Source organism: Haliotis cracherodii, unplaced genomic scaffold, assembly GCF_022045235.1.
Source record: "Haliotis cracherodii isolate W230 unplaced genomic scaffold, xgHalCrac1.p SCAF_9, whole genome shotgun sequence".
Classification (NCBI taxonomy): Eukaryota; Metazoa; Mollusca; class Gastropoda; order Lepetellida; family Haliotidae; genus Haliotis; species Haliotis cracherodii.
The window spans coordinates 29,158,264-29,178,806 of NW_027266343.1; the positions used below are offsets into that span (position 1 = coordinate 29,158,264).

The 20,543-nt window shown below is 36.1% G+C and overlaps 1 protein-coding gene across 2 annotated transcripts in view; it reads right to left on the minus strand.

Moving 5' to 3' along the window:
- LOC139452094 (probable JmjC domain-containing histone demethylation protein 2C) overlaps positions 1-20,543 on the minus strand; it is a 102,565-nt gene that overhangs the window by 64,210 nt on the left and 17,812 nt on the right. For both annotated transcript variants that reach the window (XM_071233409.1, XM_071233408.1), the window contains exon 2: positions 3,473-3,625. In XM_071233409.1, the coding sequence (XP_071089510.1) occupies positions 3,473-3,625 (153 nt within the window). The remainder of the gene's footprint in view (positions 1-3,472; positions 3,626-20,543) is intronic.

Here is a 20,543-nt window from a genome sequence, read left to right on the forward strand (position 1 = left end):
CCGATAGTTGATGTATTTTCATATCTGGCAGATTCATAATGAATGAAACCCGACTTCAGACTGAAACCAGACTGTGTGACCTGTATATATCAATGAGAAAATTGACAAATTTCTTAACAGTTTTGACTCAAATCTAACCCTTTGTGACATATAAAATAATCAGTTTCTTATTCATAATTAAAAAGACAGACATTGTACATTTTCAAAGTGACAAATCAACTGTTAAAATTTTGATTTCCAGGATTCTTGCAACCGCTAACAAAATCAATTTATTTCTAAGTGATCATCTAAATTATGCAGGTTATGCACAGCGAACCATTCTGAATCATGTTTGAATCAATCTGAAACCCTGCTTGAACAAGATCATCAAAACCACACAGACTTCCATTGCTAAAGGCCTCCATGAACGATGCAGGCGTTTCCCAACTAGAAACCAGCATAAAATTAACAAAATTTATGAATACTTCGTGGACACGTTCGTATTCAGAAATACCTGACTTTGAAACAGAATATCAACTATGATGTTGAAAAGTAATTAATAAACCGAAGAGTCATTAATAAACAGAACAGTCATTAATAAACAGAGCACAACTCTGAATAGTATCATGTATCAGCCATATATGAATACTGAAATAAAGCCGGCAGCTGTCCAGACAACACACTCATACATAAGCATACACTGATCCTATGTTGCATGAACATTCCCTACTCATACTACCAGGTAGGCAGCAATAGTAGCAGCAACTTGCTGGCTGCATGCTGGCCTAGCCACATGGAAGACAGAAAACAGCTGGGTCTGACAGACGGAACTACTTTTTGTGAAAAACAAGCAAAGCTGCTTTGAGACGGCCCCTTGAAAGCTGATAATGCCAAGGTTCAGAACACAGCTATCCATCAGGACTGGCGCTTGAAAGGTTCAATCTCAGGGGCCAACCAACCCCTGGCCTAGTTTGCCATCTTGATGCATGCTAAGTAACACAAACACTAAGCTAAGGAATAGCAGTTACTCAAAGCAATTTTACCCAACTTGTTCATAACAACCGGTCACAGCAGTCTGGGGCCTGACAAGTCGCGCTATTCTTTTCCAGCCAATGAAGTTCTAGGTGTGTCCGAGAAGACACAATTAGATAATGCTTCTAGAACGCATGTATCTTTTATAACTTCGCGAACAATGTTTATTTATTGATTCCAGCCCAATTAGACACAGAGGCATTCCCCAAATAATTCATGGAGTCCTATGACACTCAGGCAGAAGAATTGGCACGGTGAAAACAGAAAAATCATAGAATCATTTACCCATATAATTGGACGAAAATAAGAATTTTCTTCTTTTTTTCAGTTACAGACAAACTCAATGTAATTTTCCTTCCCTTTGAATCTAAACAAACACTGCATTTGTAGAGGCACCTCAATGCATGATTTATAAGAAATAGGCATCAGACATATTGTAGAATAATGTAAATTTAAATTCAAAAGAAAAGTATACTTCTAAATGTAAAAGATTACCAAAGTGTGTATTTGACTTCCCATTTGACTTCCATCTGCTGATTTGACATTTAAAAAATAAGTCCTTGATTGATCATAATCAAGAAAATGTATTCAACAGATTTGTCTTGTTTTCCTTGTAATTTTCTGATTGTGAAATATTACCTCAAACGTTTTTTTAAAAACATTCTTGGAGAGAAAAACAAACTCAAGTTTTCACACACAATGATTACTTTATATAATAAATCCCAATCATTAACAATTAGTTCTGACAGTTAAGATTTGTGTTCTTTTCTATACTTACACTGAAAAGAATAGTTCACCAAAATTAATTATGCATGGGTTTTCTGCATAATCTAATGATAACTTTTACAATGATGTTTTCAGGCAACACTCTGAAATCTTATCTACCTTATATACAAACTACATCTCTGATAAAATGACTAGTTTGCTTTTCAGGAAAACACCTCTCTGCAGATAATTATTGGAGTGATTTAACACATCATAACATCCACGAAACAAAGTCTACACAAAAAAATATATATCACGTTCACCTGTACCTAATATCATTTCAATAATGCCATATTTTCAGATAAATATAGAGCTGGTCTCATTATATTACCGAGGCGATGTGTTCACAGCCATGGCGATACAATTACATACACTTCCTCTCCTATCTCAACTGAGCATGACCAGGTATGATAATGAAATATTGAATAAACAGATGTAACATCAGGAGACCAGTGGCCGCTGCCTGTTTGGTCATCAATAACCGCCAGCACTGTGAACACAAGCCTCTCTTCTCCTCTCCCTTCTGCCCTTCCAAACAAATCAGTACAAGAATAAAGGGGGCCTTAGGAGAGAGTTATTAGCAGCCAATCAATATTGCAAGTTCTATGGTGAGTTGCAGAAAGGTTACAATCAATACAGCTTGAATGGGCTGGGCTCCACTCCAATGAGATGTCTCGGTAACAGGAAATAGAAGACTGTCCCAGCCTTGATTAGCTAATGCGGTTTTTACACCAGCTCACCATACATTACTTTTTTAACGATTTGGAGTGAAAGTTTCCATTAAAATACAATACAGGAGACACTTGCCGTTGGTTGGAAATCTAAAAACAACCTTGTTTATGCTGCTTTTTTCGCTTTTGATCAATTGGTTTCAGTTTGGATAGATTAGCTGATGCTTAAAATTGATGCATAGGTGATGTTCATTACTGCTGGGTATCGGTAGATACTGAAGGTATCAAAAGGTCCAAGATGAAATTAATGCTCAAAAATATATTACAACTTGTACTTTGAGAACAGTTACTCCCTATTGGTTATGAATATGGAATAACTACAAAAACATCTAATTTAACAATTTCAAATGAGTATTCAACACATTGAACTTTTCTTGTTAAATATTGGAACTGTTTCCCATGTTAAAAATTTATCATATGGTTAAATATTAACAGGGCGTGGGGGAAGACTTCATAAATTTATTGTATTTTAGGGAGCAAAAAAACCTTTTCATAATTTCAACTGTTAATTATTTGAAAGTACAATAATGAACCAATTACATGCCAAAAACAGAAAACAAATGACAATATTTTTTAGGTTAGTATCGATTTTGTAAAAATTCAATTTAGAACAAAAATAAATACAAATGAAATGTCAAATCTGATCTCTTCTGTGCAAATTATTTGAGCTTTTAAAATTATCTTTGTAGTGATGTGACAGATTTCTATATACTTGTGATAAAAAACAATTCTGAAACACGGCAAATGATTCAATACTACCACCTGAAACAGCCAACTTCACAACCCATTAGGTAACACTGACAGGCCAAAGATGTCAGTAAGCATACTTAAAAAACCTAAAACTTTTCACCAGTGTGTGCTTGTGTATACATACACATTAGAAAAGCCTCGCCTACCTGTACAGTTAAAAGGTTCCCTCATCTGACACAACATGCTGATAGAATATGAGCAAAATGAGAACTTACCAAAGCTGGCCAGGTGACTTGATTACGAGGCTTTCCTGGATCCTGCCGCTCGGCCCAAACAAGAGTATGCTCAACCAAAAACACTTGAAAAACCTCGTGTACCTTAATCCACTCCCGCTTTTGCCAGTCACGGTCATCAAATTCCACCAGAACCTGCAAAAGTAATAAGGAGCAATTGACAAAAGTGGTAAGAGTAAAGCGATGCAGGCTATGAATTTCCAGGATCGATCTCTGGGCGAAAAGAGATGATGTAAAGTTGTTTGTTCACCGACACTAGATAATGTTCCAGACTGTAGCCATCAGCGAACTACAGTCAGCCAGCTAGCAAGCCTCAACGGTGAAGCAAGGTGAAGGTTGTGTTATTAATAGCTCCCCACAGGAAGAAAGTGCCTGCTAGGCAACTGGAAGTGCGAGAGAGGGATGGGATGACTGCCTGGGAACATGATACTAGGACATTAGCGAGAACCCTGTGGTAGACATGATAACTCATAGCCTTATTACTATCTAGGCTGCGCTTCCAACATAATCAACATCACACTCATGCAGAATATTTACACAACCCTAACATTTTGGGATGTTTCACATAGTAATTGTATTTCACAAGCTAAATGGGTTTGAATGAATAGAATTATTACAATAGCTTTGAAAATGGAATCTTATTAAATTTTAAAGTGTCACAGACAGTTGCTTGAATAGGTTATGATTTCTTGAAACCAAAATACAATTGTAATAATTAACCTACTTTTACACACTCTTTACTGCATATTAAAATTCAATCTTGGAGAAAAGTAGGTGATGAATTGTTTGAATTTGTGTGAACAAGTGATAGATCTCATAGACCTACAAGATGAACATGTATTATCAATTATGATATCTACTTTCTCTAACATCAAACATGATAATTTTGAAGAAAAATAAATCAGAGTAGACTTTTTCTAAGCTTGATTTTAATAAACCAAAACCTCATTTCACTTATCAACAGATATTATCACCTGTATGTACCTGTAAAACTAGTGAAGAGTGTTATTATGTAAACAGAAAATTCATATAGACACATGGGCTTCTTTCTCTGTGACCTGTTTTCCTACGACAAAGTAGCTGATAGACTCAGAACAGGTCTCGCCTGGCTCAGGGGAGGTAACTCTTGTCAACTATTGACCCCTGATTGAAATCCTCTCACTTACCATTCATATTTTTGTTAATCATGTTCATATTTACAAAACTGAAAACTTCATACAATAGATTACTTTAAAATAAAAGATACTGAGAATATGTTGCCAAACCTATGTAATTCAGATAGATATTACTAATGGAAGTGTTTGTTAACTCTAAATGTCAATACAAAATCCAAAAAATAAAGACTTTACAAATACAACAGAAGAACTGCCATGATTAAGTAAAAAACAAAATGTTTTTATTCTAGCAATATTTCAGCAATGCCATTCATGAACTTGATCTTCATTGTCAAATAAACAAACACAGTAACTTGCGTACCACAATATGTACACATCAGTAGCTGCCCAACATATCCTTTGGATTAAAAGCAAAAACAACAAAAAACATAGAGAAAAATCAATCTGAACTGGGTTCATAAGGCCAGCATACAAAGATTTTCATGCAAAAATGATATTCCCCAAATGAGTTCCTGTAGTAGATGCCGGAGATTTTTCTAGGTCTATTCCTCTTACAATATACTTCTTCTACCTCCTTTCAAGGAGCTGATCAATATGTCTGAGCAGAACCAGTTGTATTGATTAAGATGGATCAGACGGGCTACACGACAACTGCTTATTTTGGATGCAAAGTAAGCAGCCAGTTACTAGCCCAGCAGGCTGATGCATGGAAGTTAATACTGCAAGGAAATTGCTGGGACAAAACAAAACAAAACCAGTGTCCAGTGTTGGCAATTAAGCATGAAAGTTAAGCAGTCCTTGTCATACATATCGCTACCATTAAGAGGAGACAAAAAACTTTTAGCACAAACTGCCTTGTGGCATGCACCAATATGAGAATAGTCAAGACCTCAATGACCATTTCAAGATTAGGATGAAAACAATTAACCCATTTTCCATCACATAAAAACAACAATAAAAGGACCTTATTCAGGCTAACAGATCAAACTTTATGAAGCTAATTCTATTTGTTCCTACCTCCACACACAACAATTTGATTTTGCGTAAGTTAGCAGTGTTTGAAATAAAGTGGGATACAGGAGTACTTGTGGTCTGATCCTAAAATCTTTTACTTTTAACCTTTTGATAAGGACACCTTAACTTTCATGCCTAATTTGCAGCAGTCAGCAGTATCCAAGCTACATCACTGAAACCTGTAATTAATTAAATCTGGTCCAGACAAACAATTGGTTAATAACAACCAAGGATGTCAGGGTGACATGTCGTCAGTTAGGTCATACATTGTAACCACCTGACCTTTATTTGAGTTGGCATGGAGGATTTCTGTATTTAATGTAGTATTTTCTCTGGGAGCCCATACAAAACTGTTTGTAAAATCTTCACAAATGTCACCCATATACAGATCACATGTTGCTCAAAGCCACACCTACTTTTTGAAAGCCAAGGTATTTGATATGTAAAATGACCTGACTCAACAATTTCTACACTTTTTTTCACACTCTATTGACATAGTTGTAATGATCTGTAACATATTTGAGTTACGTCAACAGAGTTAATACAAACACGGTTAGAACTAAACTCAAAAGCTTCACTAGCACAGTCCAGGTAAAGATAAAAGGACCGTGTAAAGTTAAAACAGTGGGGAAATTTGTACTCGCCCTGGACTATAAGCTTGTGGTAATTTTAAATAAGGCTTAGAACCACAATTTCACAACTGAGACATCCAAATAAACACCAGCTGTGGCAGACAAATCATATAGTCTACAACTACTTTCAAACTATTAATGAATGTGAGCAAATATTCAGAAAACACAACTAGTCTTAAAATACTTCTACCAATCTACGACTATGAACGTGTCAGTGAGAATGTCTAACCCTGCTTCAAGTCACTAGTGTGTATGCAAGTATGGATCCATGCAACTTTTAGCAATAGGAAAGTCATTTGGCAGAGAGACACTGAGAATAGGTTTCACACTATGCCCATATTGGGAATTGACAGGGTTAGCACTGAACTCAAAAGCTTTACTAGCCCAGTTAAAGACAAAAACATACAAACATGGCGCTACAACTGTCTTAAGTCTATATGTTAAAGTTTAGGAATTACGGAAGTCATAGCGCTGCAATTGTTTTGTGAAACGAGGCCCTGAACATGAAAGAAGTCGTAACATTTGTGCTCTGTTCAACTAAACATATTGATGCCCAAAGATAATCATATTCTGACCATTTCCAGAAAAACACAGCAAGCTTCAATTTCCTCTGACTAAATCTAAAGACATTATTTGCCAAAGAAAACCACCATGAACCTCATTACTACTGTTTTCTAATCCAAAAATACCCCAGTCCTTTACCATATCAGAACACATGGAAAATGAATGCCAATGTTGAAAGTTGATATCATAAATGATACAGATGACACAGATTAGGAAATGAGCAGGTTTGAGAGCCTTATTATATCAACGTTAGAGAATCAGCTAACACTAGTTTTGTTGAACCTAGATTTTTTCTGTGAAGTATGAGTTGGCAGAAGTAGGGGCCATGTGCAGATTATCTCTGCTGGAAAATTAGAGGAAAAGAGCATCTCTCATCACAGAAGCGTGGGAAAGCAAGAGTTGTCTGTAGAATCTGTTGCTAGGGGCCCAAAATAGAACCTCTCAAATATGAACCGCTGCTGAGCATCAAGGAAGATAAACACATGTTGAGCAAGATAGGTTCTTGTTGATAGTAACTTTGGTTAAAGGAAAATTCTCAGAACATTTGGTTTACATAAAAACAAACTCTTGAATGTTATTGATATTTACACATGACATTAGTAAACCAATGTTACTGCAATATAGCTTCATACACAGTAATATTGTTAGTTTTGTATAACCTAATTTCCACATGTGTGTGTGTAAGGTTTAAAGGTGCAATAAGAAATATTCAAGCAAAATAAAAATGGGGACATCAAGAACTGGCTTCACACATTTTACCCATGTGGGAAATATTACTTTTGATGCAACAAGCTAGAAACACTTCCTGACCGCCCTTTATCAATTATGAAGATGTGTACCATACAAAATAAAAAAATTGGTTGAAAATAAGGTAGGTCCCATGGTCCTTGAGGTTTGCTTCCCCCCCCCCCCCTTCCCCCCCTCACGAAGCTTGACCACCTGATCCATTACACCACCTGTTTTGTACCACAGTACTGATTTTGTCTGCCATATTAGAATTCCTAACATCTTCAAGTTTTGGCACAAAGGTTACAAGGAACACCTTGACCTTTATGCTTAATTTCAAACATTGATAAACTATACAACACCACGGAAGAATGTCAAGAAGACCTTGTCACTATCCTTATATTGAAATAATTTTGAAGGTTAAATTACAATAAGAACAAAGCAAAAAACCTCAAGGACACAGGACCCAACCCATTTATATCTTGTGCATAAGATCATCTTCTGAACCCACTTTTTGTCGAACAAGGAGGTTTACACACAACCCTTTTGAAACATCAAACTTGCAGTAATCTTATACTAAAACTACTAACATGCTGCTAAAATAAGATAAGATAATATTTATTGCACAAACGTTCCATTACGGGACAGATGCAATTTTAAAAGACAAGACATTATGATTCATATATATATGATTTATATTCCTGTCGACACATACAAAAACAAAACAATCAATATTACATATTTGATGATATTATTATACATAAAATGTCAATGGTTGATTATGAAGAGGTATTTATTGTCTGAAATGATAGATATGGAAACAAATGCAGTTGATATTGACTGCTTCATTATTTGACGGGATGTAGTGAAATAATTTGTCTTCAAGACTGTGGACATGTGATATAAAAAAACCCTATATTCAAGTTATCAGAATTATCATCATTCAAAGTCACTGGTGTATGACCTTGCATATCCAAAGAAACACTGTGTGAGTGGTGCTACAATAGCATAGTGTCATATTTATCATGCTATTAATAATATATTTACAAACTATGCTTTTCATAAATGTACAGTTGCACCGAAAATACCAATCTGAATTTAAGTTTTATGCAAGAGGTTTCTTAAAAATATTAGTCCGTAAACACTTAAAATGTATAATGAATTTCAAGATTTTAAGCTTCTTAAAAATCAAGCTCCAAATGTGGTATGGTAGAGTACACAGAACTGCACAGTACATTGAACATGTTGACCATCAAATACATTTATCAATATTTGAGGTAAGGGACACTGAACTGGAAAGTCAGTATGTATTTGACTGTAAACAAGTGGATGGAAAGGTATATAGTAGACACAGAAATTAGAAAGCCTATAAATAAATGATATTTTTCCATCTACCCAACCAACATTTGAATCAGTGGTACTTACTGTTCACGGAAAAAAAATAATTACAAATGAATATTTATACCAAACAGTAGAAGTTCTCCACCAGTTTCTCAAAAGAAGCCAACCAACCTCCCCTTTTTTGATATTATTGAACTTGGAACAACAACATTATTATAACATCAGGCTTTATCAACAATTATTGGTTATGTCAGTTGATCAATCATGAGGTGTCAACAGGCATAGAGATAGTAAAATGTGAGGGGTTGCTGTTTCCAAAGCTTAAAAAAAATTCCTTGGTGTTCAACATGACTTCAATGACATATCAGCTTTCTTTATGGTGGAGATGCTATAGGGGTAGAAGAGCTTACAAAAACATGTTCTGCACTGAAATAAGAAACAGGCATTTGGTGCTGGCATACTACTCACTGTGTACACTAGCATCTCCAGTTTCCCCATGTTGCCAGAAGTACTAACTAAAATGTAGATTGGATCATGATGTATGATCTGGCTCATTCTATGGATTCACCCACTCACTCAAGCATTTCAAGAATAATCTAATTTTCCCATGTACCAAAAAACAAAAGTAGGCTGATTTGCATAAACTGTTACAATATCAACAATACATATGAATTGTGTCAGACACTGGTACCACTGGCCACATGAAACTCATTCAAGACTAGTGGTTTATTTATGTAAAGTAAAATGGATTTTCACTAATCTCAGACTAATGGGCTAGTGGCCATGTCTAGCACTGTCGCACAAATATTCTTGCCTCCCTATTTGGTAATTCAGAATTACAAGTTATCACAAAGGCTTTATAAGCAAAGCAGGTTTGTAGTCAGAAGCAATTCCAAGCCTTGATGAACATGAAGTAACACAGAACTAGTGACTGCTAACTTACACTGGTCCTTTCTTAGTGAAAGTAAACTATCAACCTTCCAGAAAGAACCATTTGCAGCACCCAGTAATATTCATTTTAACACTTCATGAATATCAAAGGGCATTTTCCATTAGAGCATGTTCAAATAGAGAAACATTTCTAATGCTCTGTTGATATATTGTGTGTTCAAACTTATGTTAACATTTGCATAGATCTTTACAAAGATCCTGAGCACTTTCATGAAGCATAATAGCAAATCATGTATATTCTGTCACAATAATAGCAACACTGACTCTCTCTCCCAACATGGGATCTCTATCTGTTGGTGTAACACCCACATAGCACAGCCCTACAGGAAATAACAGACTGAAGCTACTCTGTACTTTGGCCAGGGTTTGGAAGATTGTAGTTCAAGGTTAATTCATTTCTTTCTAGGCTGAAAATACCTACATTGTGAGGAAATGTTCTCTGTTGTAGACAGGAATGAAATAAGCTCTACAAAAGTAGCCTGGGGAAGGTAAAGTCTGGACTTGGCAGATTAGGTTCAAAGGCAAAATGATTAAGTGTGAGTTCAGTGCGGCTAGCTACAGTAACACATTCAATCAGGACTCACATGTTAACTAGTGGTGTACAGATTCACTGATAAAATTGAGGGCTGATCGGCAGGTCGAAATGATCAAGCAATCAAACACAAATTTCTATAACTGAACTCAAACAATTTTGCTCTCAAGTTCTCGACTATTCTGGTCTCTTATTAATGTTTACCTATAACTAACTAGACTATTTGTGTTTGTGAGGCATGGTAGGTGTGATCTAGTTTTACTGAACTTAACACTGAAAACCTGCAAAATGACACAAACCAATTTATTTCAATGATCAATCAGTTGGGATCATCTAATCATCAATCATGATTTTACAACCAAATTCCCAGCACTTATCATGGAAACCAATATTCATTCAAGGAGCACCTCTGTATACACAGGGGAGATAGGTACTTCATATGTAAACAGGTATGGAGGGGAGACAGGTGCTAATATATAGTATTGAGGGGCGATCATATGGGTACTTCATATACACATGTATGGAAAGGTTAGAGGTGCCTCTGTATACAACATTACAAGTCAAGAAGTCTTTTGTTTTTCGCGAAGATGTAAACAGCATCTTCTGATTATGAAGTCATTGAAGAAATACAGGACTGTGTTTCACATAAGACTGTCAACCATGATGGCATGAGACTGAGGGGAAATGCAATTTCAAAATATGTGGTTGCAACTTTACCCATGTTTTACATTTGACCAACCAGCAAATCGTATGCAATGTACCATATAATTTATTGCTTTATTGTGTTACAAATTCATTTTGAATTGATGTTTTGTCTGTATTGGAAGATAAAAAATAGTACTGTATGGCTAACAAATGACAGCAATTTGACATGACATAAAGTATTTTCAAAATGGCCCACATAACTGAAGACGGATGGGCCATGGGCCCACTTTTCATAAAGGCTAGGGTGAACACTGCTGTAGACAGGTATAGTAGGGAGACTGGTACCTCATATACATACAGGTATCGATGGTAGAGAGGTAAATGTTGTCTGGAAATGGCACACACAGAGAGGGCAGATGGAGGTGAGAAACTTAAGTCTGTGATATTGAGCTCTTCAACATAGCTGAGGTCCATAACAGGCCTAGGAATGCACATTTAAATACCAAGCTTTCTTCACAAGCCTCTGGCAGTTTCTCAAACTATTCCTGGCCAGTTTATTAGCAGTGGCAGGTACTTGAAGCTAGGTACTCAATGTGAACCCATTATTCAAATGAACTATGAAAATTACAACTCATTATTCATGTTATTTGCTCTATGAGAAACTGCAGATCTTTAACTTCTCAACATATCCTCACAAATCATATTAAGGTTATGTGAAAACATCTGTGGATGAAGAATGCATTAATGTACACTTTAATAAAAATGGACTTACAACATATATCATAACAGTTTTTGATGGGTTTTGGAATTACAACAAAGAATGTAGTCGTAGAAAGATAAATCCACCCACCAATCCCTCCAGCTCATGTGGTTTGCCAAATGTTAATATCCTTCCTAAATAAATCAGATGAGATAAAACAAGTAATTGGTTAAAAATTGATGTGATGAGTGACATCTGTTGCTTGGTACCTCTGCATGAAGTCATTTAATTTGTCTTGGTTCTATTTATTGTGATAAAACAGCATTAGAAACTAACAGTTTAGTCCACTAGTAGTTATAACGTAATACATATAGCAAAACCCTTAAAAATGGCAAATTTCTACTGGTCCTTATGATATCTTAACTATTGGGCATTATCGCAAGGACTATAGGACTAGTGCCAATTTCTAACGCTGTAAAACTACAAAACATGAACAGTTTGCTTATAACCTATTAGATTAATTTTTATTTGACTGTCAAAACTGACTCAGAACTTTGGGTTGTAATTTGCATATACGGCACATCCAATTTAATTCCTAATTAATGCATTGGCAGGTAGTCGAGACTAGTGAGAGTGAATTTGGATTTTATGCTCAACAGTATATCAGTTCCATCATGACGTGCTTGTTAAAAGGGTAGGGAAAGCCAACAGCAGCCTGCATCTTCAGCCACTAGTTCTAAGTTCAGCTTAGATGCTATATAAAAACTAACATCTACTGGAAATGATGTCATGTGACAGGTTCAGGCCAGGAGACATGTTTTGGCTTTGACTGCGAAAGTGTTACAGTTTTTAGGACATGTAACACGTGTTCAAAGGACAGTCAAAAGTAATCAGAGCATATCTGAGAGACATGACTTATTTGTTTGTTGTTTAACAACGCACTCAGAAACATTTCAGTATATGACGGTGGTCTGTAAATAATCAAGTCTGGACCAGAGTATCACGTGATTAACATCATGACCATCAATCCATGCACTATCAACTAAGTCAGTGAGCCTGACCATCTGCCTGTTTCAAACCTATTCTAACCCTACAAACACATGACAAGTTGATCCTGACAGGACTAAGGGCAACAACTTTACACACTAAATTGAGGCACCTTGAACTGGAGGGGCAACTGTGACACCGACATTGCCTCTCCTGGTATTATGTAGGTAATTACAAGGGTAAATAACATGATTAACGAGTGAAGATTATTACATTAGGAAAGTAATATAACAAGCCAGTTCAACATATTGAACAGTACCTTCGTCATATCATGCCACACATACATGTGAGGGGAAGCCCAATGTGATGTAGGTAAATGGTCTTTAGCATAATCCAAGCTAGCATAAACTAAGGATCATACACAACCATGGGCAATAAGGGCTTCAAATCGTCAACCAGAAGATCTTGTCTGCTGTTAAGGACACAACACAGCACACTGTCATGCCTTCATGTCCGGCCTTATTAATCTACTAATGCACATCAGATTTTACAGTTACACAGTCCCAGTGACCAATCCAGTTAACGGAAACATGTTAATGATCAACAATCAACAATGGATCTGCTTTACACGCATATGTAAGAGATTTCAGCATGCTAAGGTGACAGAAGACGCCATGGGTCATATCAAATTAGTCCAGGTTAAAGTTAAGAACTTGTTCATGCAAAATAACATGAGGTTGGAAGAAAACTAGTTTCGGATTAACGTACTAGTGGTCAGTTTTAAACATAACAGACCCGTGGAGATCAGGTGACTAACTGGATCAGGTGGTCAGATTCGCTGACTTGGTTGATGCATGTCATCATATCCCAGTTGGCTAGATCAATGCTCATTATGTCAATCACCAGAGTGTTTGACTCAGACTCGATTATTTACAGACTGACATCATATAGCTGGAATATTCCTGAGTGGGGAATTAAACAACAAACAAACAAAATCTAAACATAATAACGCTTTATCTGCTCTCAATTGAACTGCATGTATAATAATCCTTTCATGAAAATATATTATGCCTTCAATCTGTGTTATCTGTGTTGCTGGAAGATACAATGAATCAGTGAACATGGCCAGATCAAACAAAATCTACATATTAACCACTAAAACATTATCAGATGCCATGAATTAACTTTCTAGCAAGACACAAAACTTTATTTGCAGTATCTTAAATAACCAACAGCCTGCTTTTCTTTAATGTTATTCATAATCCACCACCATTGTCGACTAGCCACCATTATAAGAAAATCCAACTCAAATGAAAAGCTTATTTCAACCACTACATTCATCTGAGTTGTCTACAGATTCCAAAATCATCTGCATTATTCAAACACTGAAAAAGTTGTTTTTTTCAACTTCTAATCTCAGGTACTGCATCAAATCACAGAGATGTCGACAGATGGATTTAAAATATATAAAGCTTGAACACTTCTTCACACTCTGTGTGTTCAATTGTGTATTTAAGTTGATTGTGTGTTCCATCATCACCTGATTTAGACAGGCAAAGCAGCCTGTCCTGTGTGTATGCAAAGCTGAACGTGACCTCCTTCTAAAGATATTCACAGGGAATGTTTACAGCTGCTGTTAGCTGATAACAGACGAGGGACCATCTCAAAATCCATAGAGTATTTTTCTCTGCCAGACTGAGTGGATGAAGAATGGGCATGCTATATCCATTTTGCATGCCAAGTGTTAATTGCTTTTTAGGGCAACACATCTTCACTCACACTGCAAAGTTAATTTCAGATTTGAGATTGTCTTTCCTTGGGTTGAAAAAAATTTGGTGCATTTAAGAATTGTTTATTTTCTGGAGAGATCACAATGAATGCACATTTTCACCAGCAGAATGAAAATATCCACGTGTAAATAGTTGATCAAATGCAAAACGACTGAATTTACAGTCATCTATTTTGTTACTACAATTACGTTTCTAGGCCTGGTGTCATGTTTGATTAGGCCAGTCCTTGTTTCACATAATCAAGCATGTACCTCGCACAGTATTTCTTCTGTGGTAAAAACAATATATCTTTGCCTATTTTCCTGGAAAAGCAAGTGGCTACATCCTGTGATGAAAGACATCAACCACCCCTAGAGGATACATACAACTGGCTCATAAATTATATACAGTTGGATTGTGTACATGTGGTTACAAATCTGGTTTCTGGTAACCCTAAAGAGCACCATGTTACAGGGGTGATTATGAATCAGCGGAGATATTCATTACTCCCACACCCGTTGGACTTGTAGTGTGTAGATTGCTTTGTGGAACAGGGCCTTTCAAACAGTTGGGGGTCAAAATAATCCCCAGAGATGCTTGGTAAAATAGTAAGATTTTATAATTTATCAAATTTGTCATTAGCAAAGGTACAATCATAAGTCCTTTCAACATAGAAAGTGTCCATAACAACAAGATGCTAAACCACAATAACATCTTGCAAGCATACACAACATGATATTACCATGGAGGTCAAAAGTCTACCAAGTCATTAGAGATGACATTCAATGATTAATGAGTGTTACCAGAAATCTCTACCCATAGCCACATCAAGCCAGGATTGACATGATGCATCATCCAATAGTTCTCACTGTTTCTATAATTAAAGTCTGAAATGGTGAGATGTTAGCATATTGAATATTTGGAGACACATATAAACGTGTTAGTGGCTGGGCATGAGTCAGTCGGCATGGCCACAAGCATGTCGGGGACATGACACCAATTACATGATGCACGCTCCCATCAGTGGGAGACAGGTTTACTTCAGGGGGCAGGGCTAAAGCCACCATTATGCAACTTGGAACAAAAGAACGGTGCCACACAAATCATTATAATTTCATGACGAGAGACCCACTAGAAAAATCTGTCAAAATCCCACAAGGATGAAGTTGAGAAATGAGTACAGATTCATACCAAGTGCCAAAGTGGAAGAAAGGGTTCCAAATAAAAAAGTGTGCATAATTGCATATCAAAGTAAAGATATTGAAATGTGGCTTTCATCTTTTAACTGCATAAAAACAAAAGTAAATTGCAAGTTTTCAATCACCATACCAGAAGGTCAGTTTCTCTTATCAATTACACATCACATGATTGATCATGGCTTCTCTTGGACAAACTGAATGAGGATTTGATTGAATGACAAATCACCCCATCCTTAATAAAAATTGTTTAATTTTGCTTAATAGATTCACACCACCAATTTGATACCCGCATTGTGTAGACAGTATTTCAGGACAACTTTGAATTAACTATGATTGTTTGCTCTAGAAACAAGGAAGATTTCATCCAACATCATTTTATCTTACACTTCTAAATGCCACAAAAAATTCGAACAATTTTTGTCAATTAAATTAATAACAACTAATAAAAAGAAGATACATGTGGCATTGTATATTCATTTATTGATACAAAATAATTCTTGCTTATACAGTGTTTGAAATTAAGCATGAAAATCAAGGGTTAATATATTAGTCTTGTTAGTCATAACCAAAATGCAATAATAAAAAATAATCAAGTCCAAATAAGATTGCCTGATGTTGAAGGTATCCTGAAAGCAAGAAGAAATTCCGGTATTTTGGTTGGTGTCCTTTGGTTATTGAAATGATGCTCTATTGTATTGAAAAAGTAATTTGAAAGAACATGCATACACTTATTTATTTGAAGGTGTAAAAATAACGGCATTTAGTAACAGTTACTCATCAACTTGGTTCACAAATATCTTTCATGAAGACACTCCTGAGCAAATGCAGTCCAAACTGGAAGGCCAAGCAAGGCTTGGGTCCATGTAGTATACCTCCCCTGTGCTATAACTGACATGCACTGAGTAGTTATATGGCCTCCAACATTATGAGCTGTTTTGAGGTGTTAATTGCATGCCACTGTACATAGTACAGTACACAAGAACCAATTATGCATCAAAACAATATATAGGATTACGTTATCAATGTATTAGAGGACGAATAAATGGCTGATCAGGTATTTACCAGACCCTGACAAAATATGTCAATACATGTATCAGTTGATAATATATTATCAGGGCTCTGATATGATATTGATGTAATGATACAGATACCATTAAAAGACAACAACACAGGTCTGGTTTGATATGCCATAGATAAAGGTGTGATATTACAAGAAAAGCATGATACAAAATATTTACACGAGACAAATTATTTATCAAATTTTGATGATACTGCCAATGGCAAGGATGTATGTACTTGGCATGAGCATCTATTAAGGTTAAAGCTACACTGAGGGTTGGACTCATGGTACCATTTAAAGCCTATTTTGTTATCACTATTCAGGCTTGTACACCTCTCAGAGACAGAGAATATTATGCTTAAAGTTTAAAAGCTATCCAAAGAGCTAACATAATTTCAGGCTTTTTAAATAGGTATCCATATATGTTATCACTATGTAGATATGGAGATGTGTTCAGGTGAAGTTGCATCATGAATAGAGAAACAAGACTTTGCCCAGCTTGGCATGAAGGAAGGAATTGAAATATTTGACAGACATTCTGTTTCATTTCACACAAAGGTCACAAACTGGGTATAAGCTCTTGTCCAAGGCAAGATTGCTTTTTGATCATGCACAGCTTATCAACACAGTCTATGACTTTAACCACTAGTCTGAAGCCATGTTAAGTAATTGCTTTCAGTCTAGTAGGTTCGCCAAAAATAGTCCATTTTTTAACGCTAAAATCTACTAAAAATGATACCAAGAGACAAGTTTTGACAAGTAGACTCAAAGGGATTAGACAGACCATCAACATAGGCTGTTACTGATACATGTCTTGCTGACATTAAAGGAGATTATTAACTGCAGGTAAGTTTGGATTCACTTTTATTGTCTTTAACTTCAGTACTTATCCCAATATTCTTGTACGTGAACATATTACTTAATAACTCAAGCAGGTTAGCCAAAAGATGAAGGGTCATATGTCCCATATTTATGTGTGTAGGCAGTATTTGAAATTAAGCATTAAGTCAAGCAGTTATTTTTATAACAGTATTGATACTTTGTATTGTTATTCTGACTTATTATGTATCTGTTTATATAGTTTACAGAATATTGTCACTGTTTCTACACGGAATGTTTGTGTTATAATATATCTTGTACCTTGAATCTTAATGGTCCCCAGAGTCATATACCATAGAAGAAAATCACAAGGACCCCAGGGCATACCTTCAACATGAACATGTACAGCCCTGATACAATGCACAATGTGATCTAATAGTTGAATAACGCCATCTTTTTATGTGTATTACCCTGTATTACCTATGTAGAAGAGCTATATGATAATATGCTACCAAGTTTGCATGTTTTGAAGCTGCCAAATGGCATGGGACTGATCAAGGGTTCTATTGTCTTTACTAACCAGTAGGGCTGGGGCAAGTTCAAATTCACTTCCTGGGCACCCGACCTTGTATTACCCAACACATCCCTAGCTGGGTAGGTCTGGTTAGAAATTGTTTACTGGAGCATTGATAATGCACATACAAAAAAATCTAATCATGCACACACAGAAGTTGACTGAAGCTATATCTGTACTGAAACATATACAAGTCAGATTGAATGTGTGCATAGTCAGAAAGAAATGTGAACATAAGCGAATTGTTGTGTAACCATGGAGTTTTATTATAATTGTCATTGAAGAATATATGTCACTAACCACAGGTCCAGGTAGTCCAGTGGATACCCAGTGGAAACCCAGGTCCTACCCAGGTCCCACCAAACAAGTACTAGCCCAGTATCCTTGGGTCCATGAGGATTCTGAAGGAAACATTCTGGGATGCACTAGATAATATAATTGTAACACGTGGGTAATGACAACAGACTGATTATTGTCACTAATTCTTATTGTGAAATTAGTATAACAGTGCAAGGTTTCAAGTTGGTTCTATTTCTAGGACAATGATGTTCCTCATATGCTCCAAAGATTCTTTTCAAAACTGGTGATGGCAATGAAAAATGTCCAGTCAAAATGTGCCAAAATCATGAAAATAATCTAGAAAAAATTATGATATTTATCAGTTTATGTGTATCATGGTGTATGACGTTTGTTTTAATACAGACACAAAATATTGAAATACACAATGTCACAAGATTGATAGCACCTATTCAGGCAACTGTATTCACTCCATGCAATGTTTCCTGATGACAAGTCTGAATCTTGTCCATCGCAGCTGACTAGGCACCATTCCCTTGTAACAGGTGGCGATAAAAGTTACTACAGTATCTCCTAGCAAACCTCTAGGGCAAAAGACTAGTACCCTGTTCACATGCGCCTCTATACAAACGTGTGTATATGTGCATATGTGTATAGAAATACATACGTGAGTATACTTGTCATGTGAGCGCATTTACTCGTGTGTATATTTACATCAGGAGCAAATTTGCATCTTGTCTGGAGCAGGTGCAAATGTAAATGTTTTATATGTTGCAATGTGAACATTTTTGTCAACATAAGAGGATGATCTAATTAATACCTGTTCGTTTGCCAACACCAAACAAATTGTCAATAGTTGCCAACTTTAATGAGTAGATATACAGAGTTGAGCGGACAGTGTTTTCTTTTGGTTTTAAGGAGTCAAAACTTTGTGTACAAATTAAATCAAACAAATGTTGCTTCATGTGAAATTGTTTGGTGAAGTCAGTGTTTGCGTTTACAGTGTCCCATATACAAAAATATGCACTGAAACACAATAGAACGCAAAAAAACTAACATACACGAGTCCCCCTTACACGTTTATCATTCTGAAAAAGTTCACTTCACACATAAGTTATTGTTGTTTTGTTTCGTGTTTCTCTCGCTCCCAAAACCCATGTGATAATGTGTATCCAATATTCTCTGGGTTCCGGTGCTAGCCAGATTTCGGTGTGAATGCGGGGAAACCGAGAGGTATCTGATGACGTTTCTCATCCATGTCGTGTCCATAATGGCATCGCTGATAGGTGTACAAAATGGAAATAGAAACATAAGCCAATCGCAGACCTTGTTAACAGTATTTTGTCAATGTCAAGGACTAAGGTCCAAATGGCATCGCCAAAACTTGTCAAAAGAAAAAAAGGTTTCAAGAAAGTTTGCTTGAAAAGCCAATATACTCTTTCAACACCGCAGGCTGGTAGATCGACCAAGCCGTAGTCACGTCAAAATAGAGGCTAGATCATATCATTCATTTATTAAATCTATCACATTTCACAATGTTTGAAATATGTATTCCATTTCAATTAACATATTTTATCGCGATGTTATTGAAAATAAAATTCTTCGACACTCACAACAACAGGTCCAGATCGAACATGTCAAAGAGCAAAATAAAGATGTTTCTGGCAATATAGTATACAAAATAATTAATAAAATCAACCAAAATTTATCAATAGGTTGTCAAACTTACAGCTAAGTTATTATTTCCATCTTTCCGTGCAATCGCGTGTTATGTAAATCAAATGACATCTCAGCTTTCGTTGACTCGATTTCTTGGCTCAGATAAGATGTTTCCAATATGCCTGAAAAACCTGTGTCACAACTCCTAACCTAGCACGATACATCGATGAAGTTCCATGTTTTCAATATAGACTGGGAGTTTCCTGCTTGAAATGTTCAGAATAACAAAAACCTTTTTTCTAAGTCTTAAATTCATTACACTCGTACAATTGCTGTAATTTGATTGACAGCCTTAGGTCATATGCTCTAGTTTGACCAATCACCACCCTTGTAGCCGATATCGGCAAGAAAGCATGTTACAGCTACGAAAAGACTGGGCGAGGTTAGTGTTGAAAAAATATGCTTTATA